Source organism: Hibiscus syriacus, unplaced genomic scaffold, assembly GCF_006381635.1.
Source record: "Hibiscus syriacus cultivar Baekdansim isolate YM2019G1 unplaced genomic scaffold, ASM638163v2 tig00116962_pilon, whole genome shotgun sequence".
Lineage (NCBI taxonomy): Eukaryota > Viridiplantae > Streptophyta > Magnoliopsida > Malvales > Malvaceae > Hibiscus > Hibiscus syriacus.
The window spans coordinates 7,956,677-7,984,612 of NW_024063488.1; the positions used below are offsets into that span (position 1 = coordinate 7,956,677).

Here is a 27,936-nt window from a genome sequence, read left to right on the forward strand (position 1 = left end):
AAATGAGGGCCCTTTCCCGTTCTATCCATCCGCGGTGTCTTGATCAAGGGTTCAAAATGAAACCCTCGTCCTTCCTCTGTTTTGTTGTGCGAATGAGGCCTCTGCCACTGCCACTGTTGTGGCAGAGGGGACAAGGCAGGGGCACCCGCACGAGCGTCCGTGGAAGGGGACGAGTGAGCTAGTGGGGACCAAACTCGGTTGCGTGGCTGTTGGAGAATCACCAAACGGCGTGTGGGCATCTCAATGGTTCATGCGTGCGTCACACTCCCGGGTAAAACGGCGGTTGAGCTTCGACGACGACGGCGGCAACTGGTGATATACCTAGGATTAAAACCCTAGTTTGGGGTTGTATCTGACCGTTGAACTGAACAATATCTAACGGTCGAGATGCTGGCGGCGCTAGATGCTAGGGTTTCATTAACCCTATCCTTGATCTTCAAAAACACGGGCCTGCTTCTTGCATGTGGGCTTACTGGTAGATAGGGTTGAGCTTGTTGGGCATTTGGTTGGGTTGATTAAGGTCACTTGTTAGGCATTCTTGGGCTTGCTTTGTATTGGGTTCAATTAGAGTGATCTGTAAAATGGAAACAAATATTTTAGTAATGAAATCCATTTTATTTCCGCATATGCTAGCATATTTATATATGTATATAAAATATAGATCTATATAATAATGACTAATAACTTATACGATAATAATAATAATTAAGACTAACAATTAAAATTGATAAGTAACAATAATAAAGTTATCTAATAATATTTAATATTATTAATAATAATCCTTGCGCCTTACAGAAGAAACTGTGTAATCTGTCAAATCCTTTAATCTCCTCATTATGGAATTAATGGAGACTGATGCAAAGTCCTCAAAACATTGAACTTGCCTGCTATGGCAAGCTCAATTTCATGTTTCCTGCCTGCGTTGTAGTTCCATATTTATCGCTCTATTGTCAGTTAAACCGACATGATCCCTCATATATACATATATATATTGCAGGAAGTGTACCTAGTGGGTTTGTTTGAGGATACCAATTTGTGTGCAATCCATGCCAAGAGGGTTACTATCATGCCCAAGGATATTCAACTTGCAAGGCGCATTCGTGGGGAGCGTGCTTAAGCTTCACTTCATTTTCTAGATTGTTTTCTTTGTAATCATACTGGGCTACACAGATGTAAGTGGCATTCGTATTTCATCAGAATATATTGATACAAAGGGTGGTTGTCCCGCCTTTTCTTCTTCTTTAAAGAATCCCTTTTTCGATCATTCTTAATTGCTCTTGTGGCTTTATTGTCCAGATTTTTATGGCCCTTTTTGTTTATCGATGGATGAGATACGCTTAGAGATTTTCCTGATGAATTTTCTTTGATCCTATTTACGAGCAGAACACGCTGATCATAAATCATTGATGATTTACAGAGGGTATCAGAAAGATTTTTGGCATGAATTGTAGGTGAACTAAGGGCTAAGATTTTGTTGGATTATTAACTGGGCTTCATATTTGCATCCAAATACATCTTTTGTGTCCCGATCTCAACCTGTATTTTGCAGACACTTCATGGGCTTTAGTTTACTATCCACAATTAGGCTTGTAAACGAACTGAATGACCAGGGAATTGTTTGCGAATTGTTAGGTGGAAAACATGTTTATTTATTAAGCGAACGAACATGAATTTTTTTATGTTAATTTAACTAAATGAACGAACACGAACAAAGAGCTCGTTCGTGAACGTTCGTTCATTTATGTTCTGTCAAATATCCAAACTCGTTTAAAATATTAATACCTAATACATTTTAACATTAAACCTATTAATATTTGAAAACCTAATTAAGTTTAAACCCAAATAAAAAATACTCAAATCAATTAAAGAAAATATAAATCCTAAAATTTTTTGGAAAGAAAAAAACTTTTCTCAAATACAAACCCAATTAATTTTATGATCGTTATGTTTGTTTATACTCATTTGTTTGTGTTTGTTTACGCTTGTTTGTTTGTGTTCGTTTATCATTTTAATGAACGATTATGAACGAACACGAAAAGCTACATTCCTTGACGAACAAGAAATTTCGTTCATTTAGTTGCTCATGTTCGTTCGTTTGTTCGACTAAAGTTAAACGAATGAACATAAACATACTCTCATTCGTGTTCTTTCAGTTCGTTTACGGGCCTATCCATAATAAATGCCCCCTGCTCATAGCTGGTTCATTTTGGCTTTCCTGTAACATCCTCCATACCGGGTTAGTGATTAAATTGTGAGATTTAAAAAAATTCAGTGACCAAATTGGATAAATTGAAAAGTTCAAAGAATTGATTGAAATATTTTGTGTAGGATCAATTAGCAAATAAGGGAGAACTAAAGGGGCAAATGAGTCTTTTAATAAGGAAAATAAATAAATCTTAGTTGATGATATTTTTATTCCCACGTGGAAGCTATTGGAGAGAACCAAAGTTTCCAGATTTCTCTTCTTCTTCATTCTTCTTCTCCACCGTGAAGGCAAGATAAAGGTGAGTTTTCTTGTTGATTAAATTTTTGATGAATTTAAGGTTGCTTATTAATCATTAGATGATAACTAAGCTTAGGTTATCCTAAAATCAAGGGATGATGAAGTTAGGAGAGATTAAAGGTTAAGAGCCATTGAATGAAATCTTGGAATAGAGTTCATAATAAGAATTGGAAGTTGGATTTGACTTGTCATCAAGCTAATTAAGAAATATGAGGTGTTAGAATTAAAATTAGAACATGTTGGAATTTGAGTGAGATTCTAAAATTCTATATGGAGGATTGGATTTTTAAGTTTTAGAGGTATTGAATGGATAATAATTAGTTTAAGTAAGTGTATGCAAGTTAGGGATATAAAAGGAGGTGAATTATGAAGTGTTGAGATGATTATAAAGGGATTTTCGTGCTCAAAATAATAATTATGGGTTGTGTGCATCGATGCACATTGAATGTGCATCGATGCACTCTCAAATAAATGAACATCGAGTGTAATTAGTGCATCGATGCACCCCCTTAGGAAGAAAACATCGAATGTAGTTTGTGTACCGATGCACAGGTAGTGCATCGATGCACACATAAAAGAATGCATCGATACACTGTAGAGTGCATCGATACATACCTTTATTAAAAGATGAAAATAACTTCTCTTTTAGCCTAAGAAATGATAGTTTAGAATATATTAATTAGTATACTGATAAGTATCAATGTATTACTATGTAGATACATAGCCTAAACAAGTTCCAGAACAATTGTCCAGTAAGATCAATCGAGGAAAAGGCAAAGAAATATAGGTGAGTGCATATGCATAACATGATTATCGTAATGTATCCAGTTCTAGACTTGTGATAAGTCTAGATTCAATACATTGATGCATAATTCATCTCATATTATGAAATGTAATAGGAATTCATACTATGTGTATTATGTAGTATGTTTTAAATGAATATGTATGCAAAGTTACATGAGCTACGTGATGAAGGTAAGGAATTGACATGCCTACGTGATATATTATGTAAGTTGAGAAAAACCCATGTTATGTAGATGAGAACTATATGTATAGTTGGCATGCCAAGAGTAGAGGGTTTACGCGGTCCTTTGGGACATATATGTATTCCTTGGAACATGTGTGATGTCTTTTGAGACACATACTTGATCCTTAGTATATATATATATGATTCTTAAGGAATTTTCTACGTGGTCCTTAAGGACATCTTATATGGCACTACGGTGTAATTCTACGCGGCATTTCGGTGCAATTCTACGTGGCACATCGGTGTATTTATACGAGCTGTGGTGACATCATAGTACACAACCTCACAGTACTCACATACCTTATGTAACACCCCCAACCCGTACCCGACCCGGATACGAGTCTGAGGTGTCACATTGACTTTTCAAAACTTTGTCTTTACAAATCTACAAAATATTAAAATTTACTATTTACAACAAAAATGAGTACTTTTCATTAATAAATAAAATCAAATTGTTTTTCAAACCGATCAGAGCATATTCAATCCAAATATTGTAATTACATGCAACAAAATACATATACTCCCTATGTTTCTGATCTGATCTTTGTAAGGAAACTACTGACCTTCTTGCTCCTCTTAGCTTCTCTTCTCGCTTTTCAAACCTACGTGTGAAACATTCGCACGCTAAGTCGATTACTTAGTGAGGCATAAATAAACTTAAATATAACATTTCATTACTAGCTCCTACAATGCACATTCCATACAACCATATTAAACTATAACACATATTATGGATCAGGACATCAATACAGACATATTCATATCGTTTCCTAATTCTTATTATTATTATTATTATTATTATTATTATTATTATCATGTATATCTCTTATTCGCACGCTCTTGTATCTAACAATATACACATCACAAACAAGTATATTGTTTCACCATGATTACGCATAACATCATATTAAATGGATTTATTTATTCTCTTTAAAAGTCTTATTTTCGTTCTTTATCTTTTAATCATATATTCTTGTATCTATTTTTCTTAACCAAGTTATATACACATTGTCATATCATACATATCACTTCATATCATAAAAATTGCACTCGTATGCACTCACCTGGCCTCACTATTCAATTACAATCTCTTATCTTTCCCCTTGATCGATCTTACTTGTCAATGATTATGGAACTTGTTTAGGCTATGGATCTACATAATTATACATTTTAAGGCAATTATCAGATACCTACACCTTGTAATCCGATACTAACAACTTAAACGAACTTAATAAACTAATATTCACTTTTTTCTTTAGGGGTGTACCGATGCACTATAGGTGCATCAGTGCCCAAAATAGCTTCAAAATATTCATGCATCGATGCATCCCTTAATGCATCGATGCACCTTCAAAATTTGTCTTGGTGCATCGGTACACACTCATAGTGCATCGATACATTCCTGGCATTCGATGTTTTCATTTTAAATGGGTGCATCAATGCACTAACTGTGCATCGGTACACTCAAGACATTCGATGTTTCTTCTTTAAAGAGTGCATCGGTACACTTTGAATGTGTACCGATACACCTTGCCCAAAAATTACTCTTTAGGCACGATAATTCACTATTTCATCTTCAAAACTTCATGATTCATCCTTTTTTATATTCCTAACTTACATATACCTACTTAAACTCATTTATATTAATTTATCTTGTCTTTAACCTTAATATCCTCTCCTCTTTATTAACTTCAAGAATCATATCAGATTTTCAACATATTTTAAAACTCATTTTATCACTTCATATCTCTTAATTTAACCCTTGAAAAGTCAAATTCAACTTCAAAATCTATTAATTCCTTCTATTTCAAAAATTCACTTAAAAACTCATTTTTCTTAATTTCTCATAACTTGTTAATCTTTGAGTTTTAAGCCACCTAAAGCTTTCCTTAATCTTTCTTAACATCCCAAGAATCAAAACAATCTTTAAAACAAAAGAATTAACCAACTGAAGACCCACTTACCTTATACAAGGCTTCACAGTGGAGAGGAGGAAGAAGAAGACTGAAGAATGCTCTGGAGAAATTATCTCCTTTCCCCACGTGTTTCCCTCATCTTAAAAAGAGAAATAAAAAAAATCTTTCTTGTCAAATGACCAATTTGCCCTTTAATTTCTTTAATAATTACTAAAAACTTTCAGAAAATATTTCTAAATAAATCATTGAACTATTCAACTTTTCCATTTTAATCAACAAATTCTGAAATTTTACAATTTAGTCACTAACCCTTAGTTTGGGATGTTACACCTTGGGTTCTCAGTATGGTATCATGGGCCAATAAATTTATTAATACGAATTCATGAATGTTAATGTAATATGCTTATAGGTAAGGAACATGGTGATATAAACTGCATTGATTAAGTATACGATTTCAGTTCATTTCATCTCATTATGGCATTTTCATTACATTTCCTTATTATTATTATTATTATTATTGTTATATTGCCTCACTAAGTCGATGACTTAGCGTGTGAGTGTTTCACACGTAGGATCCGAGAAAGTAGACGAGACAGGTTAAGCAGCTGGACAACATTACTCCTGCAACTATCAGATCAGAAGCAACTTAATCAGTAGGTTATTTTGTTATGTAAATGAAGGTTGGCATGTAATCAAATGATCAAGTTGTGTATGCTCTGAGTATTTTGATAAACTTGTATTAATCTATGTATATTATCGTATTTTAGTTATATAAGTCCAATTGTTTTAATCATTTTTTTAGAATATTGTCTTTGATAGTCAATGTGACATCCTGGCTCATATCCGGGTCGGGTATGAGTTGATGGTGTTACATTTCCTCTTTTGCATCATGTTGTGTTGCGTTTGAGTACGCAAATAGAAGCCAATGTGGCCCATGTCGACGCAACGATAGCGTCGTTCCCATGTGCCTTCCTTGACACTCTCACATCTACTTCGCTGGTACCTCTTTGCTTTAATTTTAACAGAAAGCGATCCCACATCACTCTGGAGTTTCCAATCACTTTCATAGTCCCCACTTCCTACATACTTTCTTCTCTCGCTTCCTTTCTCTACATAAATCCAACAGAATTATCATCAATCTCACTTGGTTCCTTTAACTTGCTATTCCTTATTTCATAATTGTTCTGTTGCTTTTACACAAATATACAGAGCCCACCATTGTGTTTATAGTGGCTGGATTCATAATACTGATATAGATTGAAGAAGGTGGGCTCGGTTCATTCTTGGCGTTGTGCTAATGCCAACTCGAAGAACCACTTCATAAGCCATCTAGGTCCAATATTAGTATCAATGATTAGACTGATTATTGCATTGTTTGTACAATTTATAGGAAAAGGCTACCTTTTGGTTGTTCTTCGAAAAACATTTGCTATTAGCGTAAAAGCGTACATTGGATGCCATGCAAAGTGCTGTGCTAAGTATTTTAAAAAACTTCGACTATTTTCAGCCTTCAGGCAATGCAAGGTGGATAAGAATAACAGAAGAATGAGTTTAAAACATATCCTCTTTATTGATCCCTGCAACTTAAATGCACTTGTCTCGCATCCTAGTTCTACAAAAGCAATGGGCAGAGATTGCTGAAATATAAATATGAAAAATAAAACAACACTATGTCACACCTGGGAAGAGCAGTACTGATAGAAAGCCTACACGACAAAGCCCGAATCTTTAATTTGGATATTAAATTTCTTTCTTATCATTTTCTTTACTGCAACTTGACCCAAATGCCTTGACTTGGAACACCTTGATGGACCACGAACAACAGATAGAAGCCTGCTGGCGCAAGGTTACGCGAACGTGGGGTCGTCACCTCAATGGTGTACGCTGAGTTTCCCAAAGCCGTTACTTTCTCATCGCATAGTACAAGCAGCCTCTGATTCATGGAGAATGAATGTGTATTAAAAGTTGGTGCCACCATCGTTACCGACACCGAGCTTTCAGCTACTTCACCTGTAATGACTACATGGACCGTTATTTCCTTTTTGTATGTGAGCCCAGACATTGACTTTGGGTCAACAATTTTCGGTCGCAAACTATTGAACTCAGCGTTCAAATATGCTGGAGAGAATGCCTCTAAGCTTAGTTCAGTTGGGAAAAATGCACTTGTAAAATTGTAAAATGCGTGAGGATTGCTTCCACCAACTAGAATTCTGCCATCACGAAGTAATACCGCCGAGGAGTGGTACATCCGAGGAATTGTTGTCGGTTTTGTGTCTTGAACCGTGACCCAATTTTGTTATCAGGCTGATACAAGACTGGACTCAGAACCGGGTTCCGACCCATTTCCCAACCTGCTGTTCCGGAGCTTGCGCCGTTGATGAGTAAAACATTGCCATTTGGGAGCAATATCATGTCACCCATAACTCTAGCAAAAGGCATAGTGTCCATCATCCACTGTGGGTTGGGGTCGGTTATTGCGATCCTGGCACAAGTGTTCAAAGCTCTAATAAAATTACCTCGTGAGGCTAGGAAAAAAGATCCCTTAGGAGAACCCCCACAAATCAAAACTTCAGCTTGGATAGCTGTCGTTTTCAAGTTCTTCAATGGAAGCAAGGCAGCTGAACCTGTGCTTGGATAACTTCTAGGATCGCCACCTGGAATTTCCGGATACGTCTTCACAACTTTATGCTTCACGTAATCAAGCAAAATAGCTCGATTGTTGGCAAAAATAAACAAGTTTCCATCGACATTAAGGAACACAAAAGGGTAAAGGTTGTTCTCTGCGCCGAAATCATTGGTTTCTAACAAGAAAGGCAAATAGAATGTGTTGGCGGCAGCACTTTTAGGAATAAATTCGTAGTTAAATTGTCTGCGACCACCGACAATAATTTGTCTTCCATCTGGCAAGATATGGCTGGTGGCATACCATCTTCTGGCTGTCAACCCATTTGGTATCTCTTGCCAATCGCAGACCCGGCTGCTGCATGGGCTAAAAATCCTGACCCTACGTTCACCATCGTTGAAACCACCAGCTTGGACTAAATTACCATCAGACGTGACAGCACCAGAAGAGCACCAAACGTCGGTTTGGACCATAAGAGCCCTGAACTTATTAGACGGAACATCGTATTCAACCGAATGCGCCGAACAATCTATTTTGAGAACTGCCTCGGTCGGGTCATTGCGGCATTTCCCATTTGGCAACGACAGATTTGATTTTCCGAAATCGGTTCTGTCGAAGATAACTACACGATCATTTCGAAGGAGTTGCATGTGCATGGCGGAGATCCCAATGCTACTTTGTAGAAGCTTCCACCTGCCGCCATCGGCCGCAGAGGTGAGAATAAGGTGACATTGCTGTGAGGCAAAGAGTAGATGGGAGATGAGGATTGAGAAAATGAATTTTGGGATTGACATATTTGGTTGAGTACAACTGGTGGCTCTGTATCCGTGATATCAAAGACTGGTTCTTTGGAGCTCTTTATAAACGCCTCGTGAGGTATGGAAGCCATGAGACTTGGAGGATCCCACACGCATGTTCGTCGCGTGGGGAGGCTTGCGTCGGTTAGTGAAAACGACAGTTTCCTCCATTTTCCGGTTTGGCTACTTCGATTTTCCATTATTATTTGTTTTGAGGATATATTACGTCGAAGGCTTGGAATTTGGCTTTATTACTGTTAATATCTTAGTTTCAACTTGCTGCTAATGATTACTACTCAGTACTTACTAGCTCGTGTATAGTGTAGGCAAGCTTTAGCATACATCGGTATTCCTGTCTGCTGGTGTACAAAATCACATGACCTAAGAAAACCACTAATAATCTAACTAGCCTTTTCAGCTTTTGAATCAGAAAACCACATGACGTAAGACATTAATTATGTGCATGGTTTACGTATGAACAACAGTAAACTAACGTAAATAACATGACAGCGGGTTTTTCTAATCTTTTTTGAAGTATATTTTTATAGTTTGGATCATGAGTTTTGGTAGTTTTAAGCTTTGTTTCCTCTCAGGCCATTCAAATACAACTGGCATATATTAAGACAGGACCTAATTTAATTAGCGACGAAATATTGTGTTTAGTTGAAACAAAGATGTCTACAGCAAAGTAGGCTTTTAGGACCCCCAATTATGAGATGCGGTCCCAAAATTTGTAGACTATTGTAGTTGTGGGGTATGCAGTAAATTAATTAATCGTCCGAGTCTACATCGCCCTTTTAAGTGATCTCTGCGCTTTTATATGAAACTTTTTACGAGACCAGACGACCAGACAAAAGTATTAATTCAACCATCATTTGGTTAAAAGACCTGTGCTAACAATGAGTTTGTACATATTCTCTGGATGACCGGTGCTTATAACTAACTTGACTGTTACAGATAGTTATGGCCACTTTAATTAGATGGAATTAATCAATAATTAGGTTGCTGCAATTATTGTTTGTATCACAACATCAGTCTTCATTCAATGAACTCTGAAATAAAAATATATATAATTAATTCGGTTAATTTTAAACTTATAAACCATAATTACGATACATATCACTTTTTGTTGTCCAACCCAGTCATTAAGCAAACAACTCCGCCAGCCCATTAGAACATCAAAAAGCAAAGAAGCCCATTAACATGTCATAAGGTTCAAAATGCATACAGTTTTTCTCCACCTCTTAACATGATCAATAAAGTTGCCTTTGTGTGTATGAACCAAGTGAATTCCCTGATAAAAGAATTGTTGTTATTTTTTGAAGATTCGATTCGAGCACCATAGATTAATAACAAAATTAATAGTGTATTGATAGTGTGACTGTAAATTTTGTGGAGCAAATGCATAGCAGCCAAAGGGCAAAACTTTTTGTTGAGATGATTCTCATTTTACTGACATTATTCTCCAGTCCAGAGCCGAGCAACAGAGCTTGTATGGTTGGATTCATTGTGTTTCCCCAAGAATTCTTCACTATATTTTTCCATTTGTGTTACTGGTTAGAGTACATTAGTTTTGGTCGCCAAGTTTCTTGTACATGGAGTTTCCCTCCTTCCACAAATCTGCAGATGATAGATTAGAGAAATAAATTATTTGTTTCAATGAAAAATTTCATTCTATAGGCCTTGTAGAATTATTGCTTGCACTCACCGTATTCTTCGAAAAAGAGTCGGCCCACATCGACGTCAAACAATTCTAGAATCGTGGCCCATTGACTCCAAATAAAAATAAAATATTCGTCAGTCAATTACGATTCACGAATTCTTAAACGTCATCGTTAACGTCACCGCTGTCGCCGGAGAAAACATATAATTGTTCCATCTCTCTCTTTTATATATATTCCTTGTTTGAGGGAAACCAAATTCAACACCACCAGTTTTGAATGATTCCGCTCTCGATAACATATAGTCAAAATCAAAGCTTTGGGAAATAAAAACGAAAGAAAATGCTGTATTGTTAAGCAAAAATCAAATATCGTATGAACCAGTCTCTCTATCGTTGGTCCAGCTTAATTATAAGAAAAATGGCTGAAGAAATCAGTAAATCCGAGCTTCGGTCATCTCCGTCAATTCTAGCGAAATCCAGATCGTTATGGCCCTCCGTTCTCCGTTGGATTCCCACTTCCGCCGATCACATCATCGCCTCCGAGAAACGCCTTCTCTCTCTCGTCAAGTAAGTAAACCTACGATTTCTATCCTTCTCACCTTTGTTAGGGTTCTCTTATTTTGAGCTTATATACGCTTGGAAAAGCCGGAACTTAATTGCAAGTTTCTTTGAATAGTTTGATAATAGTTTCGATTAATTATCTCAATTAATTGTCTTGATTCGGGTGGAAACTCCGATAGGATTTTTATAATTTTGAATGGGTTATTGAAATTTCAGTACTCCATACGTGCAAGAACAAGTGAATATAGGGTCAGGTCCGCCTGGCTCTACAGTTAGGTGGTTCCGTTCATCGAGTAACGAGCCGAGGTTCATAAACACAATTACCTTTGATAGCAAGGAGGGATCCCCCACGCTTGTTATGGTGCATGGATACGCTGCTTCCCAAGGTTTCTTCTTTAAGAATTTTGATTATCTCGCCAATCGTTTCAAGGTCATTGCTATTGATCAGCTTGGGTAAGCTCCCTTTGTCTTAAAGGCTACGAGTTTGGCATGTTTTTCAGTTGATGAGTTCGGCTTGTTTTTCAGTTGATGAGTTCGTTTATGCTTTACGATCAGGTCCTAATTTAAATACTTCTTGTCCTCATTATTGCAATTTTGTATTTATGCACTTGATATCAACATTCTGTTATATTTTCTTATTCGTTTTTCGCCTTTCTATCCAGTTGGGGTGGATCAAGTAGGCCTGATTTTACATGCAAAAGCACTGAAGGTCAGTGAACAGAATCCTAATAAGTAATAATCACCTCGTCCCTCTTCATGCATTAAAAGTTAATTAAACACGTATGATACACATATTGTGTTATGATGCAGAAACTGAGGCATGGTTTATTGATTCTTTTGAGGAATGGCGTAAAGAAAAAAATCTTAGTAACTTTATATTACTTGGGCATTCTTTTGGAGGATATGTTGCAGCTAAATATGCTCTCAAGGTGATTGCCTTTAAATGTTTGAATGCAACAAGTAGTTTGATACCACATTTTTTTATTCTAATGTCCCTTGTGTTAATCCTGTAGCATCCTGAACATGTTCAACACTTAATTTTAGTGGGGGCTGCTGGATTTTCATCAGGATCAGAAGAAAAATATGAGTTCATAAACCGATTCAGAGCAACATGGAAGGGGGTAATTTTGAGTCATTTGTGGGAATCTAATTTTACTCCTCAGAAGATTATAAGGTTTGTAATTTTCTGGTTCTACTTTGTTAGCCCAACTCACAAATCAAGCTTTGCAATTAAACATTGCTCTGAATTGCCTTGCTAACCTGTTGCTATTGAGAAGAATCAGTATCTTTTCATTGGTTCTTATGTATGTTATTCTCAATCATACATGTTTCGTGTAGTTTACTTCTATCTTAAACTGTTATTCGGATAAATTTGTAGGTCTCCTTTGTTCTTATATGTTGCCGACAAAGTCCTCGTACTCCTATTTGTTTAATTTATTTTATATTATTTCCATTAATTGTCTTGCCTTTGATTTTATTTTTAATCAAGTAGTTTAATGTACTACTTTTTAGCATTTATTGGATGATTATGTATGCAGAGGATTAGGTCCTTGGGGTCCAGATCTTGTACGCAAGTATACAGCTGCTAGGTTTAGTCCCAGATATTCAGTAGGAGGTGTATTTACAGAGGAGGAGTCTAGACTTCTATCTGGTATTGTGGGATTTTTTTATTTTGTCTATAGCTCTTCTATTAACAAATAATAGATGTATAACGGCTGCTTTCCCCTGTTCTTTGTTGTTGAAGATTATGTGTACCATATCTCAGCTTCCAAAGCAAGTGGAGAGCTCTGCTTGAAATATATATTTGCATTTGGAGCATTTGCTCGTTCTCCCCTTTTAAATAGGTTTGACACCCTGCTTTATTACTCATTATTGGTTCAGCTAAAGTGTTTGTTTACTGTTTTTAAATTGGGTTCATTAGACAGCCTAATACTAATACCTGCATATGTTTATATCAATCAAGATTCTGTCTAAATCTTAGGAATGTACAATATCTCACTTTGATTTGAAAACACCATACAGAGCAATTCACTATTTTTCTCCTGGTTGGGAAATATGTTCATGAATGCACAAATAATAAGCATCACTAAAGGTCAAGAATTATGCCTACCTTTTTTTCTCTGTGGAAAAGAAAAGAACGTAATGATCATAAAGCTTCACTTGGGTGTGAACTGTAAAGGGTCATATAACCCATGCCATTTTATATAATGCTGTTCAAAGGCTCATTGGTGGCGAAGGATTATGAAAAACTTGCAATAAAAAGCACTAATACAAACCTTGGGCACATGCATTTAGCATCTAATTGGCTTGTGCACTTCTTCGAACCTAGACCACACTAAATCGTTGATGAGAAAAAATAAAACAGATGAATGTTATGATCGTAAACCTAGAGCACTTCTACAAACCTCGAGCACATTTCATAAGTTCAAATGGAAGTCATATGAGCCACTAGCTAGAGTCTAGATCAGTGTTGCAATCTACTAACAATGAAGATTTCAGATGTTTGGAAGACGGTATTGAATAACTTCATTTTTTTTTGTATATATTTGTGAACAGTGCATCTGAGTTGAAAGTGCCAACTACTTTTATATATGGGACTGAAGATTGGATGGACTACCAAGGAGCCCAAGCAGCTTGCAAGCAAATGAAGGTCCCATGTGAAGTTATCAGGGTTCCTAAGGTCTGTTTGCTTCTACAATATATAAGAAATAACTTGGGCGGCAATCTGCCAGAGACATTTTTATTTTTCTGCCTGAGAGCTTGTATTTTAGAACCTTGAATATACTGTTGTTAATCCAAAATGCTATCCTTCCTGTCAGGCTGCTCATCTTTCTTTTCCTTTATCTGCAGGCTGGCCATTTTGTGTTCCTTGAAAATAGAGATGGATTCCATTCAGCTGTGTTATATGCCTGTAGGAGATTTCTTTCACCTCACCCTGATGATGAACCCTTTCCTGAAGGTTTGATATCAGCATAGGAGGAAATTTGTTTCGATTTCTTTACACAGATGTATAAACACAATCACCGAGTTTCATTGGTTCTTTGGGTCAATAAAACATTATTTGCCTGTAACTTGTATGATATGCATTTATATATACCTACGGTGTTTGGTTGCTGATTGAGTTTGGTTACTGGTTAAGTGGAACACTGACTGAAAATTCACAGTTAAAATACATTTTCATCGAAGTTAAAATTTGACATACTGACAGGGCCAAATTGAAAAGCATGAAATCTGTTTGACCTTTTCGGATGTCACTAGAAACATACTTTGACAGCGGCAAGGTCTACTATGTCCACTGTGAGACTCTAGTTTGTACTGTACTCTGTACCCTTTCTATCCCGTGATTATAACTTTTGAAGTTAAAACTGATGTAATAAAAACATCAACATTTACACTATAAAAACAATTTGGATAATAGATATAGTTGATTCTTGCCTTAATTTGCATCTCTCCTATTATAATGTATGCATGCTCAGGACGGTATGAAGGATCAATTTATAATTTGATGTCATTATAATAAATAATTAAAAGTACTGGATTTCTTATATTTCTATTAATTTTTTAATTGAAAATATAGTAGTTTTGTACTTCTATTTTAAAAAGCGTTATACCTATTTTGGTTTCTATACAATAATAATTTTTTTTTTACTTCGATCATTCTAATATTTTTTTCGATTAATTTGATTAGTATCATTTTCATTTTGTCTGTCATTTTTTTAAAGCACTGGATCATTCTGTTTGTACACTTTACCCAAAATTAAACCAGAAATATTCATTTGTCGGGAGTTGAACCTGGGCTTTTTGAGAGAAAAACCGAAAATCTAGACCAACTAGAATACAATGCATTGCCCACGTAGTTTTTTATTTAAAAATATTATTCTCTTCGTCTTATAATTTATATATTATATTTATACGGCACATAATTTATGAGATATATTTGATTAAGTAAAATCATAAAATTATTCTTAAAATTAATTGATAGATTAAATATATTTATTTTGATAGTATAAAAGAATAAGACATAAAGAGATAAAAAATACAAATACTATTGATGAAATAATTAAAAAAAAAGAAAACACGTTTAGTGGACGAGAGAGTAAATGTTTCAAAAGAATATTGCTTCAGTGATCTTTACACTAGTAGGCGATTCAATCATACTCTCAAAAGGAATTCTGTTAACCTCTTTTTCATTCATCTCACAGGTTCTCAAAGATGGAATCTCTGAGGCACATTAGCATCGGGCTGTGCACTCCTACTTTAACTACATGCTCCGCCTCGAAAACCCTCCAAACTCCACCACCCTACAACCACCGTCGTCTGCTCCGCCAGTAAATGGGCCGAGCGCCTCCTTGCCGACTTCCAATTTCTTCCTGCCACCGATAATTCTTCCTCTTCCTCCTCCTCAACCGCCACTGTTTCTCCCCCTTTCCCTCCCCTTCTCTCCCGTCCCCTCCCGAGCGCCACGTTTCCATCCCCCTCGATTTCTATAAGGTCAGTTAGACACTAACAGTTCGCTTTAAATTTTGTTGATTTTGGGAATTACAGTTTCCTAAAAACTATCATTTTCCTAAAAACTATCATTTTCAAATGCAGGTTTTAGGAGCCGAGACCCATTTTCTAGGAGATGGAATTAAAAGAGCCTATGAAGCAAGGGTTTCCAAACCGCCTCAATATGGTTTCAGTCAAGACACCTTAATTAGCCGAAGACAGATTCTTCTTGCCGCCTGTGAAACCTATCTAATCCTGGTTCTAGACGAAACTACAACCAAGGTCTTGTCGACGATGAGCGTGACACTATCATCACTCAAGTTCCCTGGGAAAAGGTAATTGCTTTTTATCATTTTCTTCGTTTAAAAATTTGGGTTTGGTTATTGAGAAAATGTGAGGAATTTAGGTTCCTGGAGCATTGTGCGTGTTGCAAGAGGCAGGGGAGACAGAAGTGGTGCTTCAAATTGGGGAGACTTTGCTGAGAGAGAGGCTGCCCAAGGCATTTAAACAGGATGTCGTTCTGGCAATGGCCCTTGCTTATGTGGACTTGTCAAGGGATGCTATGGCTCTGAATCCACCAGATTTTATCGGTGGTTGTGAGGTGCTTGAGAGGGCTTTGAAGCTGTTGCAGGTGCTTGAGCATACCTTTCTACTTCTATTTGTAAATCGTGTTCCACTATTGATAAAATAGTGTTTGATTGTGTAGCTGTCTGGATTAATTGTCAATTTGTGGATTTACTATTACTAAAGCGAGTCAAAAGTTTGCCTATTGCCAAACAATGAATAAAAGATAGAAATATGTAGATTTTTTTTCTAGTACTAATATTTTAATGAGGTAACTCATATATTGAAATAAGAGTGTAATGATTCCACATACAGACAGAGGTTAATGAAATGGAATGGTTATCCATCAATCAACCAGTTTTTTCCTTACACTTGGATGATACTTGATAAATCCTTTGTACTGATAATATAGGAGGAAGGGGCCAGCAGTCTTGCTCCAGATTTGCAGTCGCAAATTGATGAGACAATAGAGGAGATTGCCCCACTTTGTGTTCTGGAACTTCTAGCCTTACCCCTTGATGATGAGCATCGGACAAAGAGAGAGGAGGGTCTTCATGGTGTACGTAACATATTATGGGCTGTTGGTGGAGGAGGAGCTGCTGCAATTGCAGGAGGTTTTACCCGTGAAGATTTTATGAACGAGGCCTTCTTGTGCATGACAGCAGCTGAACAGGTATTTGTTTTATAGGAATTAGGCCCCGTTAAAAACCCCCTTCTTAGTTATTGTGTTGAGAAACACAATAACCAAAGGAAGGGGAAAAGGGTGCCCTTAGTTTATTACCAAACATAGGAAGTACAACCATACCGAAACACACACAACAAAAACCTTCTTACACCAACCCTGAAACCCCAAACTCACCAAGCCACAACCTCAACACTCACTATCCTATTCCAGATTTAGCTAAACAGTCAGCTTCCCCATTAATACATCTGTTAATATGCCTAAGAGTACACTAAACTGCAACACTGTCTTCTGAATTTCTTTGATCAAATCAACATAGAGAACCGGGCACAGATCCGGGTTGTTGATCCATTTTAAAGCAAGAAAAGAATCACTTTCCAATATTAGAAACCCCTTATCCCTCCAAACTGAATCAAAAAATAAGTCTAACCCAGCTTTGATCGCGAAAATCTCTGCCTGAATCGGAGGGCACGGACCTGTTGCTCTAGAAAAGGAAGCCAACTTCTTGTTATCAACATCCTTTAGGATTCCTCCTATACCACTTCTTCTCCAATCAAAAGTAACTGCCCCATCAACATTCACCTTAAAATAACCCGTAGGAGGAGGACACCACTTCAAATTTTGCAGCCGTACCTTGGAGGTGAACGATGCACATCCGCTAATGTTAAATCACCCACAAGGCTATCAATTTGAATAGAAATACTCTTATATTAGCCAAGAACCACGAAGCCCCCCTATACCTCACCAAAAAGAAAAGATTAGCTTTATCCATCTTGCCATTCTGAAACACAATCTGATTTCTACAAATCCAGACAGTCCACAAAACTGCTCCCGGTATAAATTGCCAAATAACCGAGTTAGGTCTTAATTCCACCCATGAAAGCAAGAAACCTTTAGGGTTATTGGGTAGCACTGAACAAACATTCCACAACCGGAGGAATTTAACCCAAATCTCCCAAACCTGAACACAATAAAAGAATAAGTGACTCACCGATTCAGATTCCCCTCCACAGAACACACAATTAGGATTTTCGATACCTAAGACACCTCTGCTCAATAAAACTGATTTGACAGCCAACTTCTGGTGAACAATTTGCCAAAGGAAAACCTCCACTTTAGGTGGAACTAACCCCTTCCACACAATCTCCGCCCAGGAGACATCTGGCTCGGATAATCTTGAAATAATTCTAGAACAAGACTGAACCGAAAACACGCCATCCCCGCTCCCTTTCCAGGCATAGCAATCTTCACCCATCAAACTAGGACGGAAATTATTCAACAAAACCATCATTTACAGCCATCGATCAAATCCCCTGTCCATTAAATCTCTCCTAAGCTGAACAACCCACACCCACTCCCCATTACTAACACTCCCAAACTCAGCCACAACCTCATCCTTATTAACCGACAAAGCAAATATCCTTGAGAATTGAGACTTCAAGGAATATTTACTTGCCCATACGTCATGCCAAAACCTAATTGAATCTCCTTTCCCAACCTGTAACACTAGGTTATTTCGAAAACAAATACCAAAAGTGTCATTTAACCGATAGTTTTGTAATATGCCATTCCAAATCCAAGACGCACTTATAGGCAAATTAGCATAAAAAACAATAGACCTCTTATCAACGTTATACTTTGAACAGATCGTCTCCTTCCACCATGACTCCTTCTCACTACCAAACTTCCAAACCCATTTGCCCAAGAGAGCCCTATTCCTAACCTTTAGATCTGAAATTCCCAGTCCCCCAAATTCTTTATTCTTACAAACAATATTCCAGTTGACCCAATGGATCCGTTTCTTCTCTGCCGATGACCCCCACAAAAAATTAGACATTAAAGATTCCAATTTTTTCCCGTACAACCACTGACATTTTGAAAAGCGACATATAATAATTAGGAAGAGCATTCAGGACTGATTTTAACAAAACAACCCTTCCTGCAATGGATAATGAACCTGATTTCCAGCCTACAAGTTTCTTGTAGAACTTATTCACAACCGGATCCCAAAGCTGAATTGAATTCCTCCTAGCTCCCAAGGGTAAACCCAAATACTCTGCTGGAAAAGAGCCTCGTGAGCAGCCTATAGAGTTAGCCCAATCCCCGACAATTGAGTCTTGTAAATTAATGCCGAAAATCCTGCTCTTTAACAAATTCAGCTGCAGCCCTGTACACATCTCAAAAACAATCAAAACCCGTTTCAGATTTTCCAATTGACCTTTAGAGGCTTTGCAGAAAATTATCAAGTCATCGGCAAACTGTAGATGAGAAAGCAAAACCGAAGAAAAATCACAGCCTATCTGAAAACCTTCGAACAATCCCAACACTACTGCTTTAGAAAGCAGAAGATTCAGAAATTCACCCACTAAATTAAACAGTAGCGGTGATAAAGAACACCCTTGTCTAAGCCCCCTAGAACTTTAAAACTTTCTGTAGGAGAACCATTAACAAGAACTGAAATAGAAGTTGTATTTAAACACTTAAAAATCCAAGACCTCCATCTTTGTCCAAACCCCACACACTCCATAATTTTAATTAAGATATCTCAATCCATGGTATCATAAGCTCTCTTAAAGTCCACTTTAAACACTATACCTTCCCTACCTTTCCTCCTCCAATAATCAATGGCTTCATTAGCTATTAACGAGCAATCACAAATTTGTCGACCCGGGATGAAAGCAAATTGAGAATGACCAATCAACCCTCCTATGCACATTCTTAGCCTTTTTGACAAAACTTTAGACAGAATTTTGTATAATCCCCCTACCAAGCTGATTGGTATATTGTCCTCAATACCAACCGGATTCGACTTCTTTGGAATTAAAGTAATGAAGGAATGGTTCACACCTTTTCCAAACTTCTTCCCATCATAGAAATCTTTGAAAAACTTTTGGATATCTCCTTTCAAAACCGGCCAAAATTTCTTTAAAAAGCCCATATTCAATCCATCCGGACCCGGAGCTTTGTTGCTATCCGAATACTGTATTGCCACCCAAATTTCCTCCTCAGAGAAATTCCTTTCAAGAAGTGCTCCTTGATCCTCCGATAGCCTGTTAAAATCCAGTTCAAGCTTCTCAACCGCAACCGTCGGCTTGAAATTGTAAGCATCCTTGAAAAAATCGAAAATGATCGATTTTATCTTTCTAGGATCCTTCATCAAATTTCCTCTCACATCCAAAGTATTAAGAGCATTGACCCTCCCTCTATTCGCAGCACGTTGATGAAAGTACCTCGAATTACGATCTCCATCCTTGATCCAAATCGCCCTAGATTATTGGAACCAAACTAATTCCTCCTTTTTGTACAATGACCATAAATCTCTTTTTCTGTTGAAATATCCATCATTGATACCATTGGATTCCTTTGTTGAATTTGTTCTTCTTGGATCGAAATTAACCTCTCCTTGCTGTCAATTAATTTAGGTAACTGCATTCTGCACTCGTTAGACCATCTTTTGATCTTACTCTTTGTTTCTCTAAGCAGCACTTCAATGCTCGGCCTCTTCCTCCTCTTCAAGTCTGAAATTTTCGATTCAACAGCATCTTTAAAGCCCTCCTCATCCATGATGTAATTGAATAGTCTAAACGGTTTCGGACCCCAATTTAACTTGTTGGATTCCAACGCCACTGCTTTATGATCCGAGAGAGATTTTGGTAAAAGTATTTGAACAATGTCTGGGAAAAGACTTAGAAAATTGTTCGAAACTAGAAACCTATCCGTCTCACAAACGAAGGATCTTCCCTATTGTTACCCCATGTGAAACTCCCTCCAACCAATGGTAAATCCAATAGATTAGCTTGAAACAGAAAGTCCCTAAACAGACTGGTTGAAAATACAGAAACTGATTTTCCCATTTTCTCATCTTGAGCTAAATGAGCATTAAAATCACCAGCTACACAGAGTGGACAGTCCACTGAAGAAATAAAGCTGAGGAGAAACCTAGAAGAAATTTTCAACAGCTGAGGAGAAAACCAATTCTCATCCCATAAAGTCAATTCCTCCTGAAGCTCCCTCTGCTGGAGACTCAGCAAAACCACCAAGGTAATTACACCCCAACTTCCTTCTCAAAGATAGATTAACCACCTCCAATTTCGTTTCTTGCAGAAAAAGAAATGAAGGTTTCTTATTCAACACTACCTTCTTCACTGCCCTAGCCTTCTCCTTCCTTCCTAATCCCCTAACATTCCAAGTGACACAAGTAACACCTACCATTACTAAGAAAAAAACTAATACCTTCAGAAGAAAAGTAGGATTAAATCCCACCCTCCTCACGCCTATTCGGATTAACCTCCGAAAACTTCTCAACAAAGGCGGACTTCCCCCCCTTAAAATTAACACCTAACATTTTGCTAATCCGCCAGGTTAAGTCCAATTCCTCATTCTCTAATGGATAGTCATCTGCAGAAAAACCCTCTGAATCGCCTCTTTGACTCTTCTTCCTTAGCCTGCTGTAAACTCTATCGCAGAAAATGGTTGCAGCATATACCGGACGACTATGAATTAAAGGAGGGGATGAAGAACATCTCCTGCTAGGCAAGAACCCTGCTTGTGGAGTGGAGTATCCTCTCTGAAATAAAACATTACCTGTTTCTGAAACATCCAGAACTGCCTGATGAAGGGCACCTGATTCCTCCACCCGAACATTTTCCTGATTTAAGTCCTTTTTCTATCATTCATTTTGCCTGGTAGGCTTTCTTAGCGGTTTCTTAGTTTCTCTTTAGCTTTAAGTCCTTTTTCTATCAACAGGTTGATCTATTTGCTGCCACTCCAAGCAATATTCCTGCAGAAAGTTTTGAAGTTTATGGAGTAGCACTTGCACTTGTTGCTCAAGCATTTCTAAACAAGAAACCTCATCTCATTAGAGATGCTGATAACCTCTTCCAGCAGCTCCAGCAGACTAAGGTAACAACTCTGGAGAACAGTGTCTCTCCCTATACCCATTGGAAACCGTGAGATAGACTTTGCTTTGGAGAGGGGTCTCTGTTCATTACTTGTGGGAGAGCTTGATGAGTGCCACTTGTGGTTGGGATTAGACAATGATAGCTCCCCTTATAGAAATCCATCTATTGTAGATTTTGTCTTGGAAAATTCAAAGGATGATGACGACAGAGATCTTCCTGGGCTTTGCAAACTGTTGGAGGCATGGCTAATGGAGGTGGTTTTTCCCAGATTTAGAGACACCAAATACAAACAATTCAAGCTTGGAGATTATTATGATGATCCTACTGTCCTGAGATATTTAGAAAGGCTTGAGGGAGCAGGTGGTTCACCCTTAGCTGCAGCGGCAGCTATAGTGAGGATAGGCGCAGAGGCTACTGCAGTTCTTGATCATGTAAGGCTAGTGCAATTCAGGCATTGCAAAAGGTGTTTCCTCTTCATCGCTCAGAAGAGAGTGTAAGACATCAATTAGATGGTGATATGAACTTTTTTCCTGTTGAAAATGATGAGACTCTGGGAAAACCTGATCAAAAGGATTCTGCCATGCTAGCTGAGGTTCCTGGGATAAGTAGTTTGGAAGAAATGTACGAAAAAGAAGAAACAATAACTGACAAAATTAAAGATGCTAGTATCAAGATCATGTCTGCTGGTGTGGTAATTGGAGTTATGACGTTGGTTGGCTTGAAACTTTTACCTGGCAGATCTAGTTTATCAGTGAATGATAAAGAAATCAGTCCAGCGGCGACTGATGTTGTCAATGCAGGTATGGCTTGATAATACATAGGTAAAGAAGTGAATAGTCAACCTAATGTAGCATTATTTCCAATGCTTGAAGTTTTTTCTAGAGTACCTTAGGACTTTGTTGTTGTTAATTATGGATCTTTTAGATTTAGCCATGTTATTTGTATGGCTACACCGCACCTGTTTTCTATTTTACTGTTAAAAGTTGGTAGGTTACAGAGGATTGTTTTCCCCTCTAAACAAGTAAGACACGGTGAGTTTGTCAAATCGTCCAAGGTTGTCCTGTTTTCCATGTTTATTGGTGCTCAAAACTGATTTCAACTTTGCAGGGTTAATAGATGAAAATTCTTTGCAAGAACTACCTAGAATGGATGCAAGAATTGCAGAAGGCATTGTTCGCAAGTGGCAAAACATTAAATCTGAGGCGTTTGGACCTGATCACCGTCTTGATAAATTGCCAGAGGTAATATGCTATTGTTTTCATTTTCTTTTCTGGTAGTTCCACAAATATAAATCTTGAAATCTGCCCTAAAATTGGACTTTCTTCATTTTGGAATAGTTGGCCATGTAGAGTTTTATGAGTGTTAATTTGCGTGATTCAGCTAAAATAGTAGATAACTTTCAAGGACTTTTCAAGGCTTCATTAGGACTGTGTGCCTTCAAGTTTTTCCTAACACTGAGAAAACTTCCAGGTTCTGGATGGTCAAATGTTGAAGACATGGACGGATCGTGCAGCCGAAATTGCTCAGCTTGGTTGGATATATGAATATAGTCTAATGAACATGACCATTGACAGTGTCACTCTTTCACTGGATGGGCAACGAGCTGTAGTCGAAGCAACTCTGGAAGAGTCCACCTTCTTGACTGATGTTCATCATCCAGAGAACAACGCCTCTAACCTACAATCCTACACCACAAGATATGAGATGTCTTGTTCCAAGTCGGGCTGGAAAATCACTGAGGGATCTGTTTACAAATCTTAGGTAATAATGTAAAGCATAAAAAACCTGAAAGTTCCAATGTGGATACCAGCATCTCCTTTTTTTCCCGCAGCTATTGTTATTATATTGTTTGAGATAAAACAGAGCATTGCATTTTCCAGTCATGCTTCAACTTAAAAGAGTTGAGTCAACCTCTTGTTGGGTTTTTGTTTAATTATTCAGGTTTGGTAAGCCATATCTACGCCTCTGGTTGGACATAAAAAAATGGTGCAAGTTGGGAAAGAAACCATGATATTTTGGAAAGATTTTCCTGCATTTCATTATTATGTGCTTGTTACACAAATTCAATGAGCAAAGAAAGAATCAAAATGAATCTGCGACTAAAGTCTGATTAAACTTTATACACCTTTTGAATTTACAATCAGGACTCGGGAGTTTGATTAATTCACTCTATCTTCAACAACTTCTAAAAGAGAGAAGAAAAGCTGAGCCTCCAGGCTCCAGCTGTGAGATCTTCGGGATAAAAATCGAGGCAACATGCAGAACCCCAACTCCCTCGTTGGGGGCTTGACTTGGTTCCACAAGTCCTTAACACCTCGGCAACAAGAGCAGCACTCTTCTTCACATGGACAATGTCCTTGGGGTCTGTCCATACAAGGTGTACCAACTGTATGCTCCTCTGCTTTGTGTTCAAATCAATTCCCCACTTCTTATAGACTTCCTCTCTCTGCTTTCTTGACCACTTATACCGTATTTGCTTGCTCAACGTCAACCTCTCTCGAATCAGTTCCTTCTCACTGTCACCGGAAAGAGAGAATAAAATATCTCTAGCCGCAGTTTGCATTGCATTGAAGATGAATCGAATAAAAGTAATTAGTTTATGTTCAATTGGGTCCAAAATTTAAATTTACCTGGAAGCTATATCTGACGAGTCCTTTAGAAGCGTCAATCTTCTGAGCTCTATCTCTAAATACAAACAATCAGAAGGATCGCCTTTGAAAAGCTGGATGAAATAGCTTCTGTGGATTATTGATACACGGCATGCATCCCAAAGTTCAACTTTCTTTCTCTGATTCTCAAATTCTGAGTCCGCCTTTATTATCTCGTCGATAAACATTCCATGGAAAAGGAAATATGTTAGTTGCCAGTTATCATTAGCGTTAAAGTTCATTCTGACACCGGGGAAGAGGATAGCGATCTTAGGAATAACCTTATCTACCAAGCAGGAAGATAGTTATCAAAACTTTTTCAATGTCATGCACTCATTCTCACGCAATATGAAACTATAAAAGCTGATATGAATAACATAAAAGAGGAAGGAGGTTGGTTCATCTTCTTACCATCTTGTTATCAATTTGCTTTTCTGACTGCTGTGTTATTTCACTTCTATGGGCGGGTAAATCAGTAGAGATGGAAACTCTTTCCAAAGGATCCTTGCTAATTGACTTCCACGGTCTTGGAGGAAAATTAGTGCACTCAAAGTGTCTTCCACATCTAAATCTTTAAGACTTAATGTATCCACGGAGCCGCTACTAACAGAAGAAGCTCGAGAATGTATTCTGGATATATTTTCGCTTCTGTTGTCATATTTAACTTCAGAAAGCATTTGGTAAAAATCCTTTTCAACCCCACTGGAAGGGGGTATGCTTTTTTTATGTGCTGCCTTCTCAAAGGAAGGTGAAGATGGTGCAGTTCTGATAACTGCCCTGCAGCTTTTACTTCTGCTCAAGCTCCTAAGAGGGCTACATGTATCTGAGAAGCTAGGGGACTGATCTTGATGTTGAGTATTGACAAGAAAATTGACTGTCCTTTGCAGTTCCTGAATTTTTTGTTTCAAATCCTTGTAAGTTTGATCACTATAAACAGGACTTGGCTGCGAATCTTCCTTTTCTTGTGATGATACGATGCTATCATTCGTGGTAGTAATCATGTCTAATTTTCCTTGTTTTTTCTCAGTATCAGTGAAGTCATCACCTTCGTCAGCTCCTGTTTCCTTGGGAAGAACCTCTGTCATGATCAGTTTTTTTCCTGTTCGTTCATTGTGTTTCTTGAGTCTTCAATTTCAGCGCATTGAACTTCCTTGCAGCTGTCTTCAAAATTTTTACCCATTTGTTCAGAAAACTCCCAACCTTTTCTTGGATCAGGTCCAATAAACTTTGGGGTCATGCCATCGAGTAGAAAATCCTCTTCAGGTTCCTCTGCAAGCGCAGGACACCTGTTGTCGGCACTAGGCACACTAGGTGCAACTGTATCCTTATGTTTGTTGGAATCAACCATATAGGGAACCTTGGCCACTTCTGATGAATTTGATGGTTGCTTTAACATTTGAACTTCTTTAACTGACAGTAGCAAATTCTCAACTCGCGACTGAGCCAGATCACTTTGCCAAGTCAATACTTCAATCTCTTTGGCCATCTGTAGGTACTCAAATTAGAAAGAACAAAAACAAAACAAAAAAAACAGGTTAACAAGAGAGCCATTTATGCGACGGCAAGTGTGAAACAGCTTTCTGAAGTTCGTCTAATCATCTGTCCAAAAAGTTGCTCTTTCTCTCTCAGCACTGCGGCAGTATTGCCCTTAACTGAAGATGATCCCAAGCTACAATATTTGTTCTCTTGAAAAATGAAGAGAATAGTTCAACCTTAATTTGCGAATCACGGTCCCAAGAGTTAGTAGACTCCGGTTTATATGGCAGCCTTCTTTCAATCTTGTACCAGAAGATAAGGTCTGAGAAGCTCGCTCACTTCCTGCTAAATCAACAAAATTCTGTACAAGACTAACAATGTCAATTTTCCAAGTTACGGTTTTCGTCACTAACTAATTCAATCTTGAATAATGTTTTCCATGAATTCAATATTCCCACGTAATATAACTGCATTCCCTTTCAGTAAGTTAATAGTATCATACCACGCAAGCTTCAAGGATGCTTGAATTTCCAGCTCCAGCATATTCACGGGCAGAGCTTTCAATTGTCTGCAAGATTGCATCATTGAACATAGAAGTAAAACTAGGCCAAACTCTGATAAAATAAAGTTTACTCGAGTAATCATGCCTACCAGCCGCAAAATCTGATGAGATCTTGAGCTGGTTTCATTCAAAGATGTCTCTCCTATCTGCCTTTGAGCTGCAAATCCATACCAAAGTGCATTGATAATGTCAATCTACTGGGAAAAAAAAACGAAGAAATCATATACAAGTGCAAGTCCATGACCGTTTGAGAAATATTTCACCTTCAGAGATTGAAAGGAGCTCGTGAAGGTGTTCCCTGTTTTTTAGAGTCACCTCAGTAAATTTCTTCACAAACGTTCCCCTCTGTAAAACGATGTTGTAAAAGGTTAGGCTCATGCAGAGCTATGACAAGAAAGCGTAAAGAAAGGAGAAATGGTTACCTCTGGATCATCTAGCACTCTTAGTGGGTAACTATCAGGTCTAAGGAGGTCTCTCACGGCTTCATTGTATATTTCCATGGCACAGAATTTCACCAAAAAATCTCTTTCTTCATTCTAAAGTATTGATCAAAACGAAATGTCATCTCTTTTATATATATAGATAGACAGATTCCAAATATAATATATATGAGTCTATCATTACATTCTCTATGTAGTCATATATATCCGATACTGCATATTCAATGATACCCCTCATTGTATATGTTTTTCAACTGCTTGTTTGCCCGTATGCAATATGCTTGCTGAAGAAAAGATGAAAAAAACAAAAAACAAAACATTTTCACTCGATTATATAGTTAGACACAAATGGACAAGGAACCGAGAATACTTACAATTGATACCATCGAGTACTGAGAGGGCAATATGTTTGGCTCCTTCCTCGTACACTAGAGCTGTATCGCAGTCACTGTCGAATACTCTGTTTATTTGCAACAAAGTTAACAAACAAGAAATGGTAACACAATGGTTAGAAGACGATCTTGATTCTCAATGGGAAATAAACACAAGCAAATGATTATGGAAATGCTTGCCATATGTGTAGGCGGCAGGGAACATGGCGCGTTCGGGCAAATTATGCTTGAAAACAATGGTGTCATTGTTCATGCATTCCCAATCACATATACGATTGCTCGATTTATCATTCAATGGTCTTAATCTAATCGAAACAAAAAATTTCTCTCCTTGTTCTTGGAAATGAAACTCTTCGCTCATTGTCATTGATCCTGTTTTTTTCTTTTCTTTTCCTCTGTTTCTCTTCACAATTTTCACCTTATTATTTCAAGGTAAAGGCCTCTCTATTGTCGGAACCAGGCAATCGTCTCACCTTGGGGCTTCAATCCAAGCTAACGGTTGGACTTACAAATGAAATGTCCGAAACCGAAATGAAAAGGCAAAATACAAATGCTATAAAAGATCAAACTTTGAAGATCTTCTTCCCCTTGTTATTAAATGGAGATCAATAAACCAAATCGAAAACTTTGGGAAAACAGCTACAGAAGATGCATCAAATTGGGTGAATTAGGGAAAACGAACACAAATGCAAT

General features: G+C 37.6%; 2 protein-coding genes and 2 pseudogenes across 2 annotated transcripts; 2 read left to right on the forward strand and 2 right to left on the reverse strand.

The window, feature by feature from the left end:
* Window positions 1–6,981: 6,981 nt before the first annotated feature.
* LOC120190620 lies at window positions 6,982–8,910 on the reverse strand (annotated as a pseudogene).
* Window positions 8,911–10,785: 1,875 nt separating this feature from the next.
* Window positions 10,786–14,234, forward strand: LOC120190621 (1-acylglycerol-3-phosphate O-acyltransferase-like). The gene is made up of 9 exons (XM_039193661.1): window positions 10,786–11,096; window positions 11,307–11,543; window positions 11,753–11,799; window positions 11,901–12,019; window positions 12,104–12,264; window positions 12,629–12,741; window positions 12,835–12,934; window positions 13,647–13,770; window positions 13,941–14,234. Exons 1-9 carry the CDS (start codon window positions 10,903–10,905, stop codon window positions 14,064–14,066), a joined length of 1,221 nt encoding a protein of 406 aa, XP_039049592.1. The 5' UTR covers window positions 10,786–10,902; the 3' UTR covers window positions 14,067–14,234.
* A 1,015-nt stretch (window positions 14,235–15,249) lies between these two features.
* Window positions 15,250–23,608, forward strand: LOC120190715 (protein ACCUMULATION AND REPLICATION OF CHLOROPLASTS 6, chloroplastic-like). The gene is given in 12 exon segments (XM_039193761.1): window positions 15,250–15,361; window positions 15,363–15,529; window positions 15,532–15,581; window positions 15,684–15,822; window positions 15,825–15,913; window positions 15,985–16,209; window positions 16,555–16,815; window positions 21,571–21,758; window positions 21,760–22,154; window positions 22,157–22,525; window positions 22,833–22,966; window positions 23,196–23,608. Coding segments are annotated over 12 exon segments (2,367 nt in total). The 5' UTR covers window positions 15,250–15,302; the 3' UTR covers window positions 23,487–23,608.
* A 276-nt stretch (window positions 23,609–23,884) lies between these two features.
* LOC120190578 lies at window positions 23,885–27,610 on the reverse strand (annotated as a pseudogene).
* Between the last annotated feature and the right edge of the window lie 326 nt (window positions 27,611–27,936).

Bases quoted from the DNA above. Each gene is read 5' to 3' on its own strand.
- LOC120190621 (XM_039193661.1), top strand. From the start codon at position 10,903: ATGAACCAGTCTCTCTATCGTTGGTCCAGCTTAATTATAAGAAAAATG. The intron at 11,544-11,752 runs GTAAGCTCCCTT...CTTTCTATCCAG, and splicing joins ATTGCTATTGATCAGCTTGG to TTGGGGTGGATCAAGTAGGC. The intron at 12,935-13,646 runs GTTTGACACCCT...ATTTGTGAACAG, and splicing joins CGTTCTCCCCTTTTAAATAG to TGCATCTGAGTTGAAAGTGC.